General features: G+C 36.1%; 1 protein-coding gene across 4 annotated transcripts in view; it reads right to left on the bottom strand.

Annotated features, from left to right (window-relative positions):
• Positions 1 to 22,308, bottom strand: part of PLXNB2 (plexin B2) — a 362,925-nt gene that overhangs the window by 25,704 nt on the left and 314,913 nt on the right. For all 4 annotated transcript variants that reach the window (XM_081958620.1, XM_081958621.1, XM_081958619.1 and 1 more), the window contains 11 exons: positions 22,008 to 22,223; positions 20,284 to 20,460; positions 18,353 to 18,489; positions 17,252 to 17,352; positions 9,593 to 9,822; positions 8,692 to 8,873; positions 6,723 to 6,789; positions 6,268 to 6,414; positions 3,386 to 3,542; positions 1,007 to 1,107; positions 193 to 277 (listed from right to left, as the gene is read on the bottom strand). In XM_081958620.1, the coding sequence (XP_081814746.1) occupies positions 193 to 277; positions 1,007 to 1,107; positions 3,386 to 3,542; positions 6,268 to 6,414; positions 6,723 to 6,789; positions 8,692 to 8,873; positions 9,593 to 9,822; positions 17,252 to 17,352; positions 18,353 to 18,489; positions 20,284 to 20,460; positions 22,008 to 22,223 (1,600 nt within the window). The remainder of the gene's footprint in view (positions 1 to 192; positions 278 to 1,006; positions 1,108 to 3,385; positions 3,543 to 6,267; positions 6,415 to 6,722; positions 6,790 to 8,691; positions 8,874 to 9,592; positions 9,823 to 17,251; positions 17,353 to 18,352; positions 18,490 to 20,283; positions 20,461 to 22,007; positions 22,224 to 22,308) is intronic.

Below are 22,308 nucleotides of genomic sequence, written 5' to 3'. Positions count from 1 at the left end.
CCACTGATATAGTATAATATTAATACAGTATCAGGGGTTTTCAATTCAATTGTATAGAATGTGAAGGATGTGTGTTTTTGTTTTATTTTTATAGTTTTCTTATGTATGACGTACACTGAAGATGGCATTTAATTTAGTTGCATGAGGTGCAATGACAATAAAGTAAACTAACCTAACCTAAGCTATACTTACGTTCCTCTGGCATGTCTTGTTGGTGATCCTCTGGCTGCTGAGAAATCCCCATTTTTGACAAGATGAGGGTAGCACCATCTCTTACCTTCAAGAACAGACATGCAACAAATTGGTGAGAACAGCAAAAATAACTCTTTTTCCCATGCAGTTTCTACTTCTGATGTAAGCATAATATGCGATATAAGAATAAATTCATCTTTCTGGGCCATTTTGTTTTTACAGGGCATTCAATTATTCTTTTTGATGTACTCTATGTATGCCACTGAAAGAGATGAAAAAAATCACCTAGTCTTCCATTTTAGTGGCCTCTTCATCTAAATATTCATTGGATAATAAAACTAAGCTTGTCTTTGAAATCATTTGGAAGGAAGTATCATGGACAGTTCTACCCAGAGTTCTTCCCCGTTACGAAAAGGTATTTTTTTTATCAGTCAATCTTATATTAAGGTCCTCAAATTCTTTTGCGATTAGAAAACTGACATTCACGGAGATTAGAGAAGATATGCTGGATTCCTTAAATGTAAGCCTTACTGGAAGGACTTAACTGATAACAATTTCTGTGCTGGCTTTAAACAAGGCTAACTTTTATTTTATCCCTAATACAGAATTTGCCAGTATCCAAAGAGCTGCATTTAGTAATTGCCCACTTGTGGCATAGCAATATAATTTCAGATTCTGAAACTAGGCTTTGTTCAAAGAAAATAGATATCGGATATGATAGGAAGGAAAGGGAACATTTTTTGAGACAGATCACTTTTAATGAAAAACTAAAAAGCAGCAAGGAGGTTGTAACGTTTCCAAAATGCTTCCTTACATTATAGTGCATCAGGGTATTGATGCGCCTCCACCTCCCTTCCCTTTGTGACGTTAAATCCAAGTCTGAGAGTATCTGTGCAGTAGATCCTGGACGCCACTCTGAGGAGCAATTAGAAGAAGAAAAACATTTTACAGGTGTCCACCCCAAAACAACCTGCATATAAAGGAAGCTTCCATCTAGCAAATTACTGAAGTTTTGCAGAATTCTCTTCTCTTCTCTGGATCCACCCACCCAAGCAATCCTGTTTTTTAAAATGATAAATTCGATTTAATAGAAAAGTTATTTTCCTGTAGTAGAGATAAGGCATTGTACAGTGGGATAGCTCGTTTTCTTCTTTCAGGAAGTCAGGCTAGAAGAGTCCGTATTGTTACTGCTGGGCCAGTCACTCTCTTTCAACCCAAACCACCTTACAGGGATAAGGTCAACCCTGAAGCTGATCTGACCGAAGCCATTTTGAAGCTTCAATGTTGCCACACTGGAGCTGAGGGATAGGGAGGGAAGAATAGAGATAGTTGGGGTTTTGTAGCCAAAACAAAATACTTTCTCGTGGGAACCAAGGACATTCTCACACCTGGTGAGAGAGGGGAGGAGTAACATTACCAGGCAACAGACTGGCCACCTGATTGGACCATGTGACTGATGGTTTGGGGAAGGAGAAAAACTTTTACTTTTAATGAGGTGAAAACCACTGGAACTTTCAGTGTCAATTTTCACCAGAGTTGTGCTAAAATGATATATCCAATAAAACTATACTGGCCTTGGAGTTTTGTTTGCTATGGGATTATTACTGGGAACCCTGACAGATAGTTTTATGGGGAAAATAGAAGCAAGGAGTATTAAGTATGTCTGCCAGCTTGAATTATTTATAAAAATAGTAAAGGTGGAATTAAAATAAATACTAATATAAATAAGATGGTCAGTCTTAATAGGAGATCACACAGAAGAATATCTTGATTTTATAATGGCCAACAGAGACTCGCTGCTCTCTGATACTAGAATTAAGGAGGGTCTACACTTGTCTGTCAAGGTCATTGTAAATTTTTATTGGGGTGAGTTGCTTATCTAGTTAAGATCCAATTTATTTTAAGATTATAGACATACAGTTGTTGCCTATAAGTAGTAATTCCCCAGATGTTTCATTTTTTTAAAAAAAAGTCAAAATCATTACTAGAGGAGGAAACTCCATTTAAGAGTTGAGATGTTTAGAAGCATAAAATATCAGCCCAAATTTAGTTCCATTAAATGATTTTGTTCGTGTTAGTATATTGTATTTAACTCTTCTTTTCTTGGAGATCAAGAAACAGTATATCTCAAAGTAAAGATCTTAGCTTGCATAGTATGCCTGGTAGTATTGTGCTTGTGGGATACTGGCTAAAAATTATATCTTTATCTTTTTTAGGGAATGCTGCACGTAGCTCAGGCAAGACTATTAACCTAGTTTGTACCTTTCCTGCATTACTGAGAGACATGTAAAAGCTTCGATTGTCCAAAGCCACAAAGGTCAAACACTACTGTCATATCAGATAATGTTCATGGCATGTAGAACATTAGAATTTGGAGTGTTAAAGGAAATAAATATAAAGAGAGGGGAAATAACTAATGAAATGAAGGGAAGATAAAATACGATTATATGTCTATGATGTTGCATATTTCTAGGTAGTCTAATCCTGTTGGCTGGAGTGGATTAATACATGCAGGGAAATTATCTGGTTTAAAAAATTTTAAATCTTACAGCTTTTAAATTGTTTTTTAAAAAAATAATTATAATTATTACTCTTAATAGGTATCTTTTCTAGTTAAACATTTGCACAGAAGCAAAAAACAAGAGGGTCACTGAAAGAACCGGTTCCGGGGTGTGGCTGGCCGAGTTTCTACCTACTCGGCCAAAGCGGTAGGAACCCACCTCTGTGCTGGACACACTAAAATAGATTCTACATCAAATGTAGCATCTCTATATGGAAAACAGATTAGTAAATTGTTGTAACAAACATTAGGAAATGTTGACGCCATAAAACCTACAAGTCATACTAACCATAACACTGAGAGAGGCAAACTGGAAGAAACTAAGTTACAACTCTTGCTTCTCTCTAAATTTTATCTCTTCAAGTAGGAAATTACAAGGAGAGCCATATTTTACCTTCTTTATCAGACAGAGAGATTATTTTTCAAGTAAATGAGAACTTCTGAATGTATGGAAATTGGAAAAAAATTGGGGTAGAGTTTAGTGGACAAAGTACTTTTCTTTTTACTTTTAAATCATTCCATGGATTCAGATGGAATTACTAAGACAATCTTTTTTGCTTTTTGCAAACATTTGCATTTTGACAGCAATGTGTTCTTTAAAATACATTTCTAAAAAAAAAACCAGATACGTACCAAGAACAACACTGTCAGGCTTTGGCCACTGTGAGTAAGGCAGATTTCGATATACTTGCTCTATTATCTTTTCTTTTACTTGAGAAATGGTATCACAATTGAGCACTTTTACAGGTGTAGATTCTGTGCCTTCATCCTGAACAATCACATTTACAGTCTGGAAGGTTAGAAATTTCAGGGTTATTAAAATCCCACAAGAAAAGTCAGTGCTGGTATAAACTTGTCTATTTATAGACATTTAGACAGGTGGTTCAGTTCATGTCATTTCTTACCCGTTTCTCTATTGTTGATTTTTTTTATGGAAACGGGGTCATACTGAGATTCCTTTGAGAATTAATAAACTATTCATTACTTTTAACACTGAACCTACTGAAAATATAGAAAGCCTTCAATATATTTCTGTACCATCAAAATTGGATTTTGAAGACTTATTTTTTTTAAAAAAAAATTAAACCGAGACACATCATCAGACTAGGGCACTAGCTACTCTTTGTAGCTGCTTAGATTAGTCCATTAACCTTACAGGAAGACACTCACTATATTAGAAACTCCCCCTGTCAACACAGCAGAGAAAGCAATTCCCAGATAGGTAAAGCTTCACAGACATTTAATTCCAAATACTGTAATCCCCAAATATCAGTTTTGATTGAAATAGACTCAGGCTCTTAAATGAGAAGAGGCAAGTGTAGACATAGCTGGCAAGCAAGCACATTTCAGTAAGAGAACATACAATACACACATGACATTGAAGAGATGTTTTGGTGAACATTTTTTCCCCTTACATATATATATATATATACACTACCAAAACATTGCTTTCATGAGCCAATTGAGTAAGCAGCAGTTTATCCATTAAGTCAAAAATTAAGCCATTTGCAGCAAATTATATTGTTTGCATATGCAAATGACCACACATTATGTAAATTTAATGTTTAGTTAACCTCAATTTAATTGCCTCGTTCAGAACATTTGTCCAGCTATCCTTTTATTACAAAGATATTTAGGCTGCCTGGTTTACCAATCTGTAAAAGCGTTTCAGCCGGTCCACCAAATGCGGTTGACAGCAAAATTATTCTACATGGTTTATTACAAATTGCTTCCATAGTTTTGATTTGGCAATTAAAAATGATAGATATTTAAACTTGACTAGAAGGTTCTTGTCTAGGGAGAGATCCCAAATAATGAGGCTGAACTACAATGCACTGCTTATCACGCTGGCAGGTAAAGCAACATTTACAGATGCTTGATTTTACTGAGTATAGTGGATTAATGTTAGCAATTAACATTGTCAGTAATTACTTTCCTGCAATTAGATTTACACTTAAAAATGGGCTGGAAAAACATATAATTCCGATAAACTATTATCTTACAACCAAATCATCCATAGATGTAGTTTGCTTCAATTTATTTGCAGATATTAAATTAAGAAGAAATTAAATAGTAAACAGGAACTTGGTATAAGATGAATTGTTTAAGAAAGCCAAAAGTTCTTGATGGTTTCCCTATATAAATTTGGGAATAATAGTTTGGAAATCACATTGATGATCAATAACTGGAAACCCTGCCTGACAGAAATGGTTATTCGGTCAATTCAGAGTTGCAGCTAAAGAATTGGGAAAGGATTTTCACATGTTCCTCTGCTTCTGAAATCCTGAGAAAATCCTTCCTTGGAAGGTAATTCTGAATTAAGAGGAAGAAATTTTGGGAGTTCCTCTCCAAAGCAAATAGCAACTTCACCTGTGCGAGGTGAGGAAGTCCCAAAATTTCTTCCTCTTAATTCAGAATTAGTTTCAAAGGAAGATTAGATTAGCTAATCTGCAACTTGTTTTAAGAAAACAAACAATTCCACACATATTTACACATTAATATCTCTGCAAAGACATAGTAGTTTGATTTTTCATTTCTCTCAAATGAAGAACCTGTTTGATGTAATCCTACCCTCTGTTCAGCAAACTAAGAAAATCATTAATTGTACTAATATTTAGCTGTCTAGAACTATTTTGGATCTTCAATGGCCATCCCAACTTCTTATCTTCAAGAAGAAGGAATCCTTTTCCCCTCTAATTCACTTGTGGCATTTTTAGGCAGGCTGGTTTCATGTACCTGAATATTATATATTAGTTGACTTAGTCAATTAAAGTACTGAACATAACAAATTATTAAAGGTAAAAGTAGAGGTTCCCCTCACACATATGTGCTAGTCATTCTCGACTCTAGGGGGTGGTGCTCATCTCTGTTTCAAAGCTGAAGAGCCAGCGCTGTCCAAAAATGTCTCCGTGGTCATGTGGTCTGCATGACTAAATGCCGAAGGTGCACAGAACGCTGTTACCTTCCCACCAAAGGTGGTCCCTATTTTTCTACTTGCATTTTTTACGTGCTTTCGAACTGCTAGGTTGACAGAAACTGGGACAAGTAACGGGAGCTCACTTCGTTAAGAGACGCTAGGGATTCGAACCGCCAAATTGCCAACCTTTCTGGTGGACAAGCTCAGTGTCTTAGCCACTAAGCCACTGTGTCCACTTTACTTTATTCTTTCTGTATTACTATTCTGTTAAAGTGCTGGATCAGGAGTAGTGAAACTGATTTTAGTCCTTCCTTACATGTGGAAGCTGGATGGACCAATCACTCTTCCTTTTCAGTAAGCCAGGAAGTTGAAAAGGTTATTTCTAGCAACCCACACAGAACCAGAATTTTGATTATGAGCCATAACCTTCAAAGCCTTCATCGTTCAATGAATTGATTTGACTGACAGTAATAATACTTTTCTATCATTCATGTTTTACAAAATACGTACTGTAAGTGTTGAGAAAATAGTAGGTCATATTTCAGAAGCATTTCATTTTTTGAATATTCTAAAACAAATATTAATGAAAGCTACATACCAGTTGTGAATACTCTACATCATCTCCCAACAAACCAGTGTCATTCAGTGTGTATTTGGCTTTCATTTGCACAGCATCTACTGGTCCTTTCTCTACTTGATGTTTGATAGCTTTGAACAATTTATAAAGAGGCTCCCCAGCATTATCCTGATAAAGTTGATGAAAGAGAGAAAAAAAGGTGAGTCTACTTTGTGATGGACAATTACAGTAGCATCCCATCACATTGTTAAATATTAAAAAAAACTTCTTAAGATAATTATTTATGCAGAATATTTTCCCATTGAATTTAAACTACCATTTGTAACTGCTTTCAGATCAAGACTACTGTGGCATGTTTGGTTATTCTTATTTGGCGTATACTCGGAAGAAGGCACAATCAACTAAAGCTTAATATCAGTCTACAGTTTGATATGATATTCAAAATAAATGTATAGTGAATGCATTTTGGATCTTACCTTGAGGTACTGATACAGACAAATGGACATCCAATTAGAAAGCATTCTTTCAACAACGGTTTCAGATCTGAAATTTAAAAAACCACACCTTGTGTTGAGGTACATGACTAGGAATTGTAGATGAGCATGTCAAGAACTAAACATGCATTATATGTTTCTCCCATTTCTCCATATCCAATGCATGCTAACTAATGGCTTTGGAAAATATGAGGGCTATGCAAATCCTTCAAAAGAGAATTTGGCTTTGAAAGCTGATCCTATTTTGCTGATGAAGCATCTGTTGATGATCTAGATAGCTTTTGAAGCAGTTGTCAATTCCTCTAGTTAAACCAGATCAGGAAATCAACTCCACAAGAAGACTAAAACTATTTCTATTGAGATGGACTACTGTAACACAAACATGTAAATCTGATTGTGCTGTACCTCCTCCTCTTCCTTATTAGTTCAGTGAACTATGGAGATCAGTGTTAGTCACTTCCAAATATTATATGGCTGTTCTGGGCTTTAAAAATGCTTCTGCCCCCTTTGCCCAGACAATAGTTCCATAATATCTCCATCAAAATTATGTTCTTTATAGCAGTTATGTGAATTTGGAAAAAAAGACATGACTGCTTTAATGATTAGAAAAGAGAAGCTTCCTGTGTGCTCTTGCATTCTTCAAAATTCCTCCCTTGAAAATATTTCTGTAGCTCTCAAAAGCAAGTCACTGCTCTGTGTTGCTGTTGCAGTGAAACAGGATTAGTGTATGTCCAGAGCTAGAAAGTTTAGGCTGAAATTCCCACTTCTTCCTTGGTGACTTTAGGCCAGTCACCTTCTCTTGTTTAACCTTTCTCTCAAGGTCACTGTGAGGATAACGTGGGAGAAGAACCATATATATGTGAGCTTCTCCTGAGGCAGTGCAGGGCAAAAAAATCAATAATAATAACACAGTAAAAAAACATGATCTCAGTGAAGAATATGCTGACTTTCCTGCTGTCATACAATGTAGGAACTACCCTTGTTGAGAGCTGTGGGTAATGCTAAAACTGTCAGTAAGATAAACATGCTGTCATGAGTCTTCCTCTCAAATAATTATACCAGAAAACAGATTCTAGACAAAATATTTTCCTCAGGTACAGCAGTGGATTAAGTGCAGACTAAGATGATTACTTCTCATTATTGGCATGAACAAATATTCTAATTTCAAAATTAAGTAAAGTTGCATCCTGTACTATGGAGACCAAAAGCACAACAAGCAAAACATGAGAGAGGAGGGGGGAGGGAGGGACGGAAGGAGGGAGGAGAGGGGGAGAAAGAGAGAAAACATCATACTCTGGAACAGTGAATTCACAAGAAAATAGAAAGAAAAATGCTGAACTTAATAGGAAACAGGACACAACTCCTTAACCAAACAGATGAGAAACATGGTAGACCTCACATAACAAATAAATAATATAAAACTAAATAAACTATATATACCTGTTCAATATGGCATAAAAAAAGACAAGATTCCATAATATGGACAAACCAGAGGCTTTACTTTCATAACCAAATGTTGCTGTTCTTTAAATTCTAATCAATGATGATGGTCAGATTTTTGCAGTTGTCTCAAGCTGACAACTTGATTGCTTATTTGGAAAGTCAGAAATCTTTTTTTTAACAGTGCTTGCCTGTGGCTCCCAAGCTAGCTAGCTGCACTCAGATGAAATGGTGGGTGCATCTCATCATCACCCCCGGAACAAGACAACTGGTTATTTGGCTTCTCCATGAGAGGAATGAAGTGGGCGGGAAAGCAGGCAGCTAATCTTATCTCGGACAACAAAAATATATTGGATCCATCTAGTTGTAATATATTAAAGCAACCCCTTGCATTTCTTGGATTGCACGGTGTACTCATTCAGGTATGTAAAGATTAAAAGAAAACCAAATAAATTAGAATTTTAAAGGGGCAACTTTTATTGTACTAGATTACTGAAGAAACCTTCCCTACCTTCGGAGCATCAGTTTAGGATTTTTGGCCACAACATACTGCTCCATAAGTTCCAAAAACAATGTCCTCATGATGTCAGTATAGTATTCTAGCTTCCCATGCAAAGCCACGGTCAAAAGAGATGCAAAATATACTTTTGCACGGGCAGAAAATTCCTTTTGCTTTTCCAACGTGTGAATGAACTAAACAGAAACAACAACAACAAAAACAGATATATGAATGAAACAGTTGAGGCTTATTCTTTTTTATTGCTCATTCTGGAAACATACTATATAAATGAGGTAAAAATTGGGATACAATACATTCCAGAAGAATTTAATATAGTTTTTGTGGTCTGGCCAGATAAAATGAGGACTTTGTTTAATATACCTCTTTTGCATTCACTTTATCATTTGCAACAATTTAGTGCACTTATTCAGGAGTGTTTATGCTTTAATTTTGGTTAATTTGATCCCTGGGACATATTAAACAGGGTGTCAACAAGGCAGGTCAGCAACATCAAAATAACAGGGACAACTGAAGTCTTGTCTGATGTTTCTTTAAAAAGGGTAGGGGGGCTTCATTTGACAGTTGCTTCCACCAGGTTATTGCTGTTGACCTTTCATAGATACCCCTGAATATGTACGAAAAGGGTGGGATCTAATTGCATTTCATGGTTGGCATAACTATATAATGAATGTAATGGGTACTAGCTAATAGTATTTCTGGTGAATACCATTCTTCCACAGATGACAGGTACAGGAACAAAATTATGTAAGATGCTATTATACATCACATAACACAGCTTTACAGGATGTTCAGGACACAAAATATGCAGATTAATTTATTATTATAATAAACAGATGCATCAAATGAAAAAGCTTTTTAGCAACATAAAAGTTGACCTTTATTTTCCACTCACATTAATAAGGAATGATTTACTGTTGAGCAGATTGGAGAACTGATTCAATGCCTGTTCAATGGTTGGCCGTCTGGCTTCAGGAATGTCCAATTTTCCAGTGATCATTACATCTTTTTCCCCGTCTTTAGAGGGCAGAAAGAAGACTCTGTCTGTGTAGGTTTTGTAGTCAAGCACGGGAATTCTTGCTTCATTGATGTCGTTTGTCTGATCCTCCATTTCTATCATTAAATCTATGCAACAGGAAACAATTTTCAAGCAGAAAATAATATTATTGATTCGATTATTGCTACCCTGAGCAAAATATTAAAATGCTTTAATTGAAAATTCTCTTTAACGTATTACAATACTTACACCCAACCAGTCAATAGCAGTTTTGGTTTTAAACGCATTTGTGAATGTCTGATTTAGATTACAATTACTTTTGAATAAACATTGTCACCATTCTAATCAGGGAATGAAATCACTGGAAGAGAAAACTCTCTTTCTTTAGTAGCTCTAGTTGTTTTTCTTGGTGACACTTTGGAAGCCTATCCCAGGGGCTGCATTACAAAAATAATGTGTAGGGCAAGGACAAAAACTGATTTCACTACACTGATATGTAAATTTAATTGAAATTAAATGTGGCTAATTTGATTAATCTCTAGTTCATGTATTTAATAATTTTCACCATCTGTCACATGAAAATTATAATTTGGTGTGAACCTTTAATGTTATCTGAAGGCTGTAAACAAGATTTTTCTGCAGGGGAGAGAGGACAAAGAGACGGAGGGTGTACAGCTCTGCATTCACACTCACTTAGCCCACTGAGACTAGGATATTTTTGTGTTAATTAGATCAGAATGAATCCAAATCTCCCAGGTCATATTCTCTATCCACAAAGTGGAACTGGTTCTTAATTACAATCTACTAACAAAAGGTCCTTCAACTTTTATTTTTCTATAGGAAGGCAATGTCTCATCTTGCTGTTGCAGATGAATTTTCTATTATGTTCCCAAAGAGAAAGACAGTGAGGAATTCTTGCTCACTCCGACTTTCTCTTGCTATGGCTTTGGAGATGGTATTGGAAGAGGAATGGAACATTCTAGTAGCACTGTCCTTTTTTCAGTATAATCTTCAATTGCTTTCAAAACATTGCTCACAAATGGTAAAAAGTGAGGGCATCCATCATCAGGGACATTGAGCTGATCCCACTTCCACAAACCCATAACAGTGTGACAATAAAAACCAACCATGCTTGTCCTCATTCTTGCTTTGGGACAGGGACAAACCACTCAATATGTTAGATACGTAGCTATTTTTCATTAAAAAGCAAAACAATATAATAGGTTGCATGGATGTGCATGAATGCCAACCTGAAATGGAAATTACCATAGCAGTATGGGAATTTAATCTCTCCCTCCCACTTTTGTTTGGGAAATATATAAAAACCTTCTTTTGTGTGCATTGTTGTTATTTCTTCCCTTTGGAAAAAAAAAACTTAATTGGCACCAATTAAATGTTAAAGGAGTATATATTCAATAGATGAATTTTCTAAAACAGTCCTTTGGGGAGAAGGATTAAATTTCCTTCAAATGCATTGTAAGTCTCAGAATAGATCTACCATTAAATGAACTAACAAAAAAAGAAAAGAAAAAGCAGTTTCCACGTTACATTGTAAATATATTGAACTATTTTTTTTAAAATGGATAACTTCTTTCAACTTGTGTTAGAGTATAATAGAATGGGAGAAATGGGTGCTGGGGAAAATAATAATATTGTTTTAAAACCATTTTTATTATTTATTTGATTTTTATTCCTGCCTTTAGTACTTTATAAGTAACTCAAGGCAGTGAACATACCTAATACCCTGTGAGGAGAGTTGGACTGAGAGAGTGTGATTGTCCAATGTCACCCAGTTGGCTTTCATGCATAAAATGGGATTAGAACTCACAATCTCCTGGCCCCTAGGCCTGCACCTTAACCGTTACATCATTAAAAAATATCCTATCCCAAAAAACTGGGTTTGATGGATTCACGTTTCCGTAGACTTACACTGAGATATTTTCCAAGTTGTTTAGAACGGGGTCCTGCACTGATCTGCCAGAAACTGGGCTGCGCAAACTAGTAAAACCCCATTTATGGGATGTAGGTAACGCATGAAATCATGACCCCTGTGGTTGGTGGAAAAATCTCTCTCCATGGAACTGGTCCCTGATGCCCAAAAGATTGGCGGCCACTGGTTTAAAAAACTAGTGAATCTATGACTTAGCTCATTTTCAGTGATGAATGTTCAGCTCCAAGATTTGGGATCAATTTTTTTAAGGACAAAAATGATTTCGGTCTCTTAAGGATCATCCTTTAATGCTTCACCAAATATAATTTCCAGCACAGATGCACTGTGTACTGCCCTGTGACCGTATAAATGTAAAGTGAACAGATTGAAAAAGGATGTGGAGCTGCTTAGAATAGAATGAAAAATAGTTATCTTATAAAGTTATATTAGTTGTATTATAGTTATATATAAGAGGTTATATATAATATAATTATATTATAAAGCATGAATAAGGGTGCTTGGTAATTGCATGTTCCATTTTACTTGGAATAGTAAAATGGAACATGCAATAGATGAGAAAAATGCATATAAAGTGTTTGTTGCAAATAACAATACTGTATAAAAGAGTTGCAAAAAATGTAGACAAACATCAAGGAACAGTTAAGACTGAAAGGCAGATCAAGTGTAGAATTTTACACTTTTATTTAGATGAAAATTTTAAAAAAAAGTATTTTAGAAGTAGGGTAAACAAGTAGTTTGTAATACATTTAAATGTAATATATAAAATTATGAATTGATTGAGAATGAAGCTGATGTGATGAGTGTTGGAATAATTATTTTAAGCAACTGGCATTTACTTGTATCTTAAAGGATAGAACTAAAATAAATGCTATAAATATTAGTTCAGAATGAAAAAAAAAATCTTTAATCGGGTATTGCATTTTGCTCTTTAGGTCAGTGAGAAATGTATGCATGAATCACAGTAAGTATATTGTAAATTTGTAAATTAGAAAAATTAGAAATCATATATGATAAAGTGAAGAAATCAGAATTACTGAATACTATATACAAGTATGTACTTAAAGATTGTTTGCTGAGAGACACTCTGTGTCAGGGGTGTCAAACTCGTGGCGTCACGTTGTCGTCACGTAACGTATCACAACTTTTTCCACCCTTCGCTAAACCAGGGCTGGGCATGGCCAGCATGTGACGCATCCAGCCCGTGGGCCACAAGTTTGACACCCCCACTCTATAGGATAGAACTAAAGCATCAATAAGAATAATTAGAATATTTAAGGTAATGGTTCAGCATTGAGTTGGGAGTAAGAAAAGCTTCTGTGATTTCTCTATTGTTCAATGTTTTGCTATATAAATATGCGTAGAAGAAACCATGTGGTGACAATAAAGAGATATTTGTTGGTCAGCTTTTTAGATTCTTGATGGAACAGGTGTGTGTGTGTGTGTGTGTGTGTGTGTGTGTATGTATATGTATGCATGAGTATGTGTGTGTATATGTATTTATGTACATATGTGTGTGTGTGTTTGTGTCAGTGGTGGGATTCAAAATTTTTTACTACTGGTTCTGTGGGCTTGGCCTGATGGGTGTGGCTTGGTGGGCGTGGCAGGGGAAGGTTACTGCAAAATCCCCATTCCCTTCCAATCAGCTGGGACTCGGGAGGCAGAGAATAGATGGGGTGGGGCCAGTCAGAGGTGGTATTTACCAGTTCTCCGAACTACTCAAAATCTTTGCTACCGGTTCTCTAGAACTGGATGTGTGTGTATGTATGTATGTATAGTAAGATTACAGAAAGGGCTCATATGTCAATGTTACAAATAGTCCTTATCTTACAACCACAATTGGGACCAGAACCTCTGTTGCTAATCAAGGTGGTTAAGTGAATTGCACTTGATTTTAAAATGATTTTTGCCAGATTTATTAAATGAATCATTGCGATTTTTAATACACCATGCAGTGATTTATGTGAATATGGCTTCGATCACTGACTTCGAGAATTCTGGCTGGGAAAGTCACTAATGGAAATCACATGATTCAAATCTTTCAACTACTATAAATCCCTGCCAGTTGCAACCTGCCCAAATTTGGATCACGTCATCTTGGGGATGATGAAACAGTATTAAGTGTAAGGACTGGTTGTAAGTCACATTTTTTTCAGTGGCATTGTAACCTCAAATAGTCACTAAATGAATGGTTGTAAGTTGAGAACTGTGTGTGAGAGCATTTCCATCCATATATACACACATATGTATCAGTGGTGGGTTTCACATTTTGTTATCACTGGTTCACCATGCGTGCCTGCCCGGCCTCAAAAATGTGCCTAAATAGGACGGCATAGAGCTGGGGGAGGTGGGCAGGCCCAACCACAATGTCCGCTACCAGTTTGGGTGAACCGTTCCAAACCGGCTGAATACCACCTCTGATATATATATGTTTTTTTCGGAATATAAGACACACCTTTTTTCCTCAAAAAAGAGGCTGAAAATCTGTGTGCATCTTATACACTGAATACAGCATTTTTGCCTCCCGAAACCCTGCCCCCTTCACCAAAATGGTTGTGCATAGCTTGTAGGCAGCTTTCAGAGAGCTCCTGGGGGCTGGGGAGGGCAGAAATGAGTGAAAAATGGGCAGGTTTTTGCTCAATTGTGCCCCCCCAGGAGCACTCTATAAGCTTCCTAAAGGCTATCCATGCCCATTTTTTTGGCAAAAAATGGGCCCATTTTCACGAAAAATGGGCTGGTTTTTGCTCGTTTTTGCCCCCCCCGGAGCACTCTACAAGCCTCCTAAGGGCTATTCATGAATTTTCGCGAAAAATGGGCTGTTTTGGGGAGGTTTGCAGAGTACAAAAACTTTTTTTTTTAAAATTGCCTCTTCAAAGCCTTGGTGTGTCTTATACTCCGGTGTGTCTTATACTCCGAAAAATACGGTATATATGGATGGAAATAGGATAGAAAAACCTAACATTATGAGAAACCAAGGAAAACCTCTTAGCTTTTCTATAACAAACACACACAGGAGGTAATACAATATAGTGATTATAAAGAAAAAAGTCTCCTTTCAGAACTGTGAAGTGTGACTCAAATTCTATTTATCATAAATATTAGTTTGGAGCTATTGTAGGAAAAGTAGTAATTAGAATCCAAGGGTGAATTCTCTTTCCTTCCCTCTTTTCACAAGTAAACATACTTCTTCTCTGAAATATTGCAGATAACTAAAAGCATGTAAGGCAAGAAAAGTCTAGCAGCATAGGTGCTGTTTCCATAATTCTGTTATATTAACAAACATGTTAATTTTAGTATAAACTATATGTATGTTAGTGGTCAGCAGAGCTAAGACTGATATCTGTGATTTAACAAAGATCAGGGAAAACACATTAGGTCAATCCAATTTCTTTTAAATTTGACACAGGGGACAATTTGTCCACTTATACTAGAAGATGTCTGCACTGCTGACAAGATCTTCAAGTTAATTAATCTAATAACCGCCACCTCAGAAATTTCTGTTGACTATAGCAGTAAAAAAAATAAGAAATTGACTGTTCAGTGAACAATTTAGCACCTACAAGAGATTTTGGGCTGGCAGTGGCCCAAATGTACTCATCTGTTGACAAAGAACTAGATAGTGGAACTGAATAACCAGTGGAAAGAAAAAAGATCAAAGAAGAGAAGTAATTTCAAATTTCAAGACAAAAGAGAGCAGGAACTATACAGAATTAGTAAGGATTAAAGGCAATATATTGGAATGTTCTCTGTTAGGCAAAGATATATCTTTGTACCTTATGCTAAAGAAAAACTGGCTTCAGTATAATACATACAACATGATTTGGGCTCTACTTGTGTAATAAATCACAGGTTTTTTGTTATCATGTGCCAAAAGCACACACATGCCCGCACCCATAATGCTATGCGTGCCCTCCGGCCCCTGTGCATGCACGCATACCCCCACACACGCTTCCCCGCCCATGCAACATGCCACCCCCGTGCCCCACTTTGGGCCTAGCAGGGCTCCCAGCAGCCTCCTATGACCAAAAATGAGCTGACACCCCTCCAGCGCATTTGCGCACATCTCCCATGTGCCCCCCGGCCCCTGTGCATGTGCGGCTGCTGACCAGCGGAAAATGCACGCCCATGAGCGTTGGAGCTGAGCTGGCCGATGGCTGGCATGCCCGCAGAGAGGGATCTGGGTGCCACCTGTGGCAGATGAGCCATAGGTTCGCCATCACGGATCTAGACCATCCTCCAGATGATTGAAAGTCAAAAATGATCTATGAGGCCTATGACAATTTTATGGCTTTAGGTAGGCTGAAGTCATTGCTGAAGGTGCAGCATAGTACCAAATTAAATCAACAATATGATTTCCCCCAAATTCCCAAACATGAGTTAGAACTGCTATGGGCAAAGAACCAGCACATGAATCTCATACATAGATAGTATCCATGAGTCAAAGAGGTGAGAATTTCTTGCCTGCTTCAAAATATGCCAGCTGGAATGTATAATGAGCATAATAGATTCAGGACAGATGTGTGCACTTTGAAATTCCAGAACTGTGAAATCATTATGTCTAAAATTCTTACAAACGGAAGTTTTCAGATAAGTCACTTCCAGATTGTGAAGTGTTAAATTGACACAAACACCATATGCCTAAATGTGACTTCGGCTGCATTACTTAAATCTTGTTGAAAACTGGATTGATAGCATATTTCTACTTTGATTTCTATCTTAGATATATAAATATGATTTTTATTCTTTATTAACATAAGATACACTACTGTACTTTGGGTAAAGAGATGCTTCTTTAACAAAGGATTGTCTTTGCTGCCTTTTGGGTTATACTTTCAGTGTTCCAGTCTATTAACTGCCTTAATATTTCCTAGTCATTTTCCATGTAAGTACTAACAAGGTCTGTAACTGCAAAGAAATAATTTCTATTTGGTTCTATTTTATCAGATTTTTTTTCTGCAGTCTAAAACTCTACAAAACTAAACTTCTACAAATTAAATAATATTTGGAACCCTCCCTATCCAGCTGAGAAGCTAGTTGGGAAGCTGATCAGCCTTGCCTGGCCTCAAAAGACTGAGCAGGTACAGATCTTGTTAGTACTTACATGAAAGATGACCAGGAAATACTATGGCAGTTAATGGACTGAAAAAAATATCCCAGAAGGCAGCAATGACAAACCTTCATTGTTGCAAAGAATCTTACTTGGATGTGTCCATGAATCACCAGTAACTGGGCTTGTTTCAAAAGAGATTTTACTTTTCCCCCTTTAGTCAACAGGAACATAACTTTCAAATATTAATCCATTTTCTGTTGATATACTGTCCTAAGAGAAACATCTTGAGGATTTTATTATCAGTGATTTAGTTCCTGATATATACTGTTTTATTTCTACTTTAAAAACGCAGTAAATACTTAAAAATACATTATCTTTTTATGGATAGCTTTTGGATCATTTGCCAGAAGAGTAAGCCATACTTAAGTTAACATAGTAATCAAAAATGTTTTCGCTTCCTGCACATTCTCTAAAGACAGTTTAAAGCAGACAATAGTAGGCATTCAATGCATCTTGTGAATTCTCCGGAGAATTCTAAGAAACGCAGCATCAGTCATACCTGTAAATTCTTTTTTGCACCGATCTCTGACGCTTTCCTCCAAGCCTTCGAGTTGTGATTTAATTTTTTCGTATTCTCGTTCTGCTTGTTGGCTTTTCCGTCTATAAGGAATAGAGAAGTTCAGAAAAGTTGCAAACTGTAAAAATAAATCATTTTATAACAGTAGAAGTATCTTTAGAAGTACAGGATTATATTTTATCTTAAACTATAAAATAAAGCCATAGAACTAAACTAATTAAATGTTTACTATTATATTTACTCAAAAGTATATTGTTGTGAGTTTAGGTTATAATTATTTCTAGCTTTTACCAAACTTGTTTATGAATTTAACTGATATTCAGAGTGATATTTTTTAACCAATATGGATCTCAACAACCAGATTAATTCAACTTTTTAATACACAGACACATGTAAATATCATTTCATGTTTTTCATCTCTCCTCCCCTAAATATATGCTTTTTTCCTACAAATCTACAAGACCAGAGAGAGAAAATAATACAATTTTTAACACATGGATGTTAAAATTATGATATGGAAAAGACAGCTTGGAAGTAACTCATAGGGTATGTTTGTGTGCAATGAAATCATAATATGCAAGAATTGTGATGCCTAAAGTATTTTGGAAATAAACACTTTCAAGGAACAAAAATCAATATAGATGTTTCTAGCAAAGATCCCTGAGAATAGGAGTGGATGAACTCAATATCCTAGCTACAAAATTCGCATGCATCTTCCAAGTAATATGTTGCACATTTTCTTTTATGGAGTAGCTCCTTGCAGGAGAAAATCAAAGCCTGCCTTTCATTATTTTTAGTATGATGTGAATGAAAACCAGCTGTCTTGAAAAGATATATAACAAGAGGTTATCTTGCTTTCTCCCGCACAATTTAGTGTGATATGGTCAGAAAATACCCAGTTAAGAAAAGCTCTTATATCTATTCTGGATTGTCCCTTAAATCCTTAGAGTAAATTCTGTAACTGCTGTGAGAAGTTTAGGGAAGAAAGAAAGCCTTGCCTGCCTAGATTCCTCCCACATTTTTCTCAGAAAATCAGTTTTGCCTTTATTATTTGTAGAACAGCTGATGACAATAAAAACATACCTGTAGCAAATGACTGATATGATGATAATGGCCACCATGGGAATAATTACCAATGTCAAGATCAGACTCAGTGGTACATCGCTGACTTGAGCATACTCCACTCTTCCTAGAACCCATTCTTTGAAGCCAAATTTTACCTAGGGAGAAAATTACAATTCTTAAAAAACAGATTTTGATAAGCATTCAATGCTTGGTTATATACCATTTGGGCAATTTAAAAGAATCAAAATAATAAAAGCTCATTGGTGTATGCAATTCACATTCCAGATGTATTGGGATTAAACCTTCAGAATTATCAGCAAGTGTAGACAAGAACTTTGAAGAAATGGCACCAACATATCTGGAATGTATCAGTTTGGGGAAGAAAATCTGAAAAAAAAACACTTCTTACAAGATAGCAAAGTGACAATAATTAACGAAACGGAATATGACCATACATAAGAAATAAAGAAATACAGGTTGAATTTAGTCCAAATTATAATGGCTGTTAAAATGATTAATTATGCCCATTGTTAGCAACAGACTTTCAGCCCATTCATGGCACTTAATACAGTTTCCAGATGAAAACAAGAATACACAAGAAAATGAAATCAACTAAAACACTGTCAAAGAGAGAATTTAAACAGATCTGTTTAGATTTACCAAAACTACTAGGAGTATATTGTGAATGAAAAAGTATGAAAGTTTTATAAACAAATTAATAGTGATGGACCATTTAAGACATTTTGTGACAAATTTTAAAAATAATCTAAATCAGAAAAGCAAGAAATATGTGGACTACCAGATTGAATAGATTTGGTCATGTCCATATAAATGGCAATTGGGTAGGCAAATTCAAAGAGAGAAAGTGGTCCCCCAGAAAGTTAATTGATGACCCAATGTATAAAAAACAATAAAAACAAAATGCTAAACCATATTTGATTTTAAACATGATTTGTTGAACATACCAAACTGGACTAATTATCACACACGTTAAGCAGAAACTATAGTTTATAAATCACAATGGCAGAATACAGTGCTAACATTGAACAGATCACCCTATGCTTAATGCTAGGAATGAATCCAGACAGAGCATTTCACTCTCAAATTAAATTTTTATTGTGGTCATCACTTGTCAACTTGGCTTAACATGAATTTTCCAGATGAGACACCTGCTGAATTCACACTAAAGAGGACATGACACTTTACTATGTGATTGAAGATTCCAGGGATGCCATTGTGTTTCATTGAGGTAACAACTCTGATGTTAATGAATACAAGCCAAAATTTTAGCCTATAGAAACCTTGCCCAAATCAACATCCTCCAGAATTCTGTAATCATCATGAACTTGATAATTGGGAATCTGAAAATCTGCAGACCTCAATTGTAGGTGGTTTAGGCAAAGAAAGGCAACAATTTCCTTGTAGTTTGTTGAAAATAGGTAATAGCAAATGGAATTGGGATTCTTGTTGAATAAATTTTAAGAGAAAACAAAAATTATTTATAATTGTAACTTTTTGTATTAAATTTTATATCAGGGGTTTCAAACTCGATTTCATTGAGGGCCCCATCAGGGTTGTGTATGACCTCAGGGGACCAGGGTAGGTGTGGCCAAGGTGGGCGTGGCCAGCTTGACATCACTCATGTAGGGGGTGTCTGTGGTGGCCCAAGCGCTCTGCCAGCAAAAACAGACTCCTGAGCTCTGTTTTTGGCTGTGACAATGTCCTGCAACCCTCTGCTAGTGAACATAGAGCTAGGGAGGACCGTGTGTGGCCCTCCCGAGCTCCATTTTCACTGACAGAGGTACTGCGGGCTGGTCCCTTGCTGTTTCCAGGGTGGCCCTGCGAACCAAATCTAAGCACCCCGTGGGCCAGATCCAGCCCCTAGGCCTTGTGTTTGACACCCCTGTTCTACATCATATTGCTAAAAAATATAGAAACATGTGACCTACGATGAATTCTGGAAGGTTGTTGACCGTATCTCTTTTTTGCCTGCGCTTGGGTAGAGGTTGATCTTCAGGCGGTTCACAATATAAATCCTTCTCAGTTAGAGTTGTTATGTTGCAGGGTTCTTCTCCTACAAATGCACGAGCCTCATCGATGGTCATCGCTTTGTTCAGATTATTACCCTAGATAGAAAAACAAAATGAGCCACTTTAGATATTTGCCAATTTAAATCTTTTTCAAAGTAGGGTTCATGGGTACAAGGAGCAATGGAAAAGAAACATTTTACAATCAATACATTAACCTATTGTATATGTCTATCATAAAAGGCAAGGACTGAGTTTATAACTATATTAAATCAAGATACTCAATGCAGTTGACTTACTAGAGTCTGTGGCTAAGCTGGATCGTGGTTTTTTTAATAATATTTTTTTATTTTGAATACAAATAATACAAACATAATACATACACATACAGGACCTAGCTACCTGCGGGATCGCATCTTGCCCCATACATCCCTATGACCAATTCGCTCTCACAGAGAGGGACTTCTCCGGGTGCCGTCCACTAAGCAGTGCCTTCTCTGTGATGGGCCCAGCCCTCTGGAATGACCTCCCCCCAGATATTAGGATTACCACCGACCTCCGCTCCTTCCGTTCAAAACTCAAGACCCACCTTTTTCAACTAGCAGGCCTGGCTCAACCATAGTTCCATATTACCCCTCCTGGCAATTTTTAAACTTGTAATCTCCATTGGGGTATTTAATTTTAACTTATTTTAATATTTCTATGTTATTATAATGATTGTATTGTGTTTTTATACCTCCTCCGTACAATGTATAATTTTATAATATGTGTTTTATTTGTTGTACGCCGCCCCGAGTCCCTTTGGGGAGAGGGAGCGGCTAACAAATTCAATAAATAAATAAATAAAATATAAATCTAAATACAAAAAGAAGAAAAAATACAAATATTACTGTGTGCCCCATTGAGACCATTTCCCCCCTTATATGTCTTCTTTTATAACAACTAAAAGATATACAATATATTCTATTTATGCCTTTATCCCTTCAAAAACAACATACTATATATTCTTGAGTAGGTTTATTCCCTTTGTCTTCCACCAACACTGTTTTTATAAAATCTCCCCCCTCCCATATTTCATTGTTTACTTTAATCATCCTTTTAAAAATTTAATTTATGTTGTTAATTTATCATTTGTTGCCATATTCAAAATTTCACTATACCACTCATTTCTTTGAATATCCCAATTTCATCCTCAATATTTAGCCATCACTAATCTGACTGCCATTATCAAATTTACAATCAATTCCTTTTTTATTTTGTTTATATCCTGTTTTTCCACCAGCAACAGTAATGCAATCCTTGGTGACATATTTAAATTTACATTCAAAAGTGTTCCAATTTCCCTAAACACCATGCCCCATATGTTTTGTGCATTATCACAATCCCATCACATATGTTTATATGTTCTGACCTCTTTCTCACACCAACAGATATTTGTATATTTAACATCTATTTGATTTAATTTACATGGTGATAGGTACCACCTCCACTAAGCTGGATCTTGTTTATAAACTATTGTTTTGCTTACTCAGTTAATCTTGCAGGACCAAGGGATTAACATAAAAAAAATATCAGGATAAATTTATTAAAAAATTCTAGGTCATAATAAAAAAAATCAAGCACATAGCATACAAATCAGTATTTACCTTTGCATGAATAAGTTTGTTGACCTGTTTTTCGACTCCATCAGTAAAGTTTTCAAAAGTTGGATCAGCAACATATTGAAAGTCTTGACGCTCCACCACATGGCCATCCATTTTAATAAGTATAAAAATTTGATAATGCTCTGGATCCTCCAGTACTGGTGGAGATAAGAAGACTAATGCAGTGTCATTGATTTTCGAGATGGTTTTTCCTTCAAACTAAAGAAAAACAAAAGGAAAAGAATATTGCCTGTTACTATTTATAAATTATGTATTTTGGATCTGAAAAGGAAACCAGTACCGT

The sequence above is a fragment of the Natrix helvetica genome, assembly GCF_964273705.1.
Source record: "Natrix helvetica genome assembly, chromosome: 6".
NCBI classification, from domain to species: domain Eukaryota; kingdom Metazoa; phylum Chordata; class Lepidosauria; order Squamata; family Natricidae; genus Natrix; species Natrix helvetica.
The sequence above is the reverse complement of the archived record's forward strand: the minus strand, read 5'-3'. Positions and strand labels throughout refer to the sequence as shown.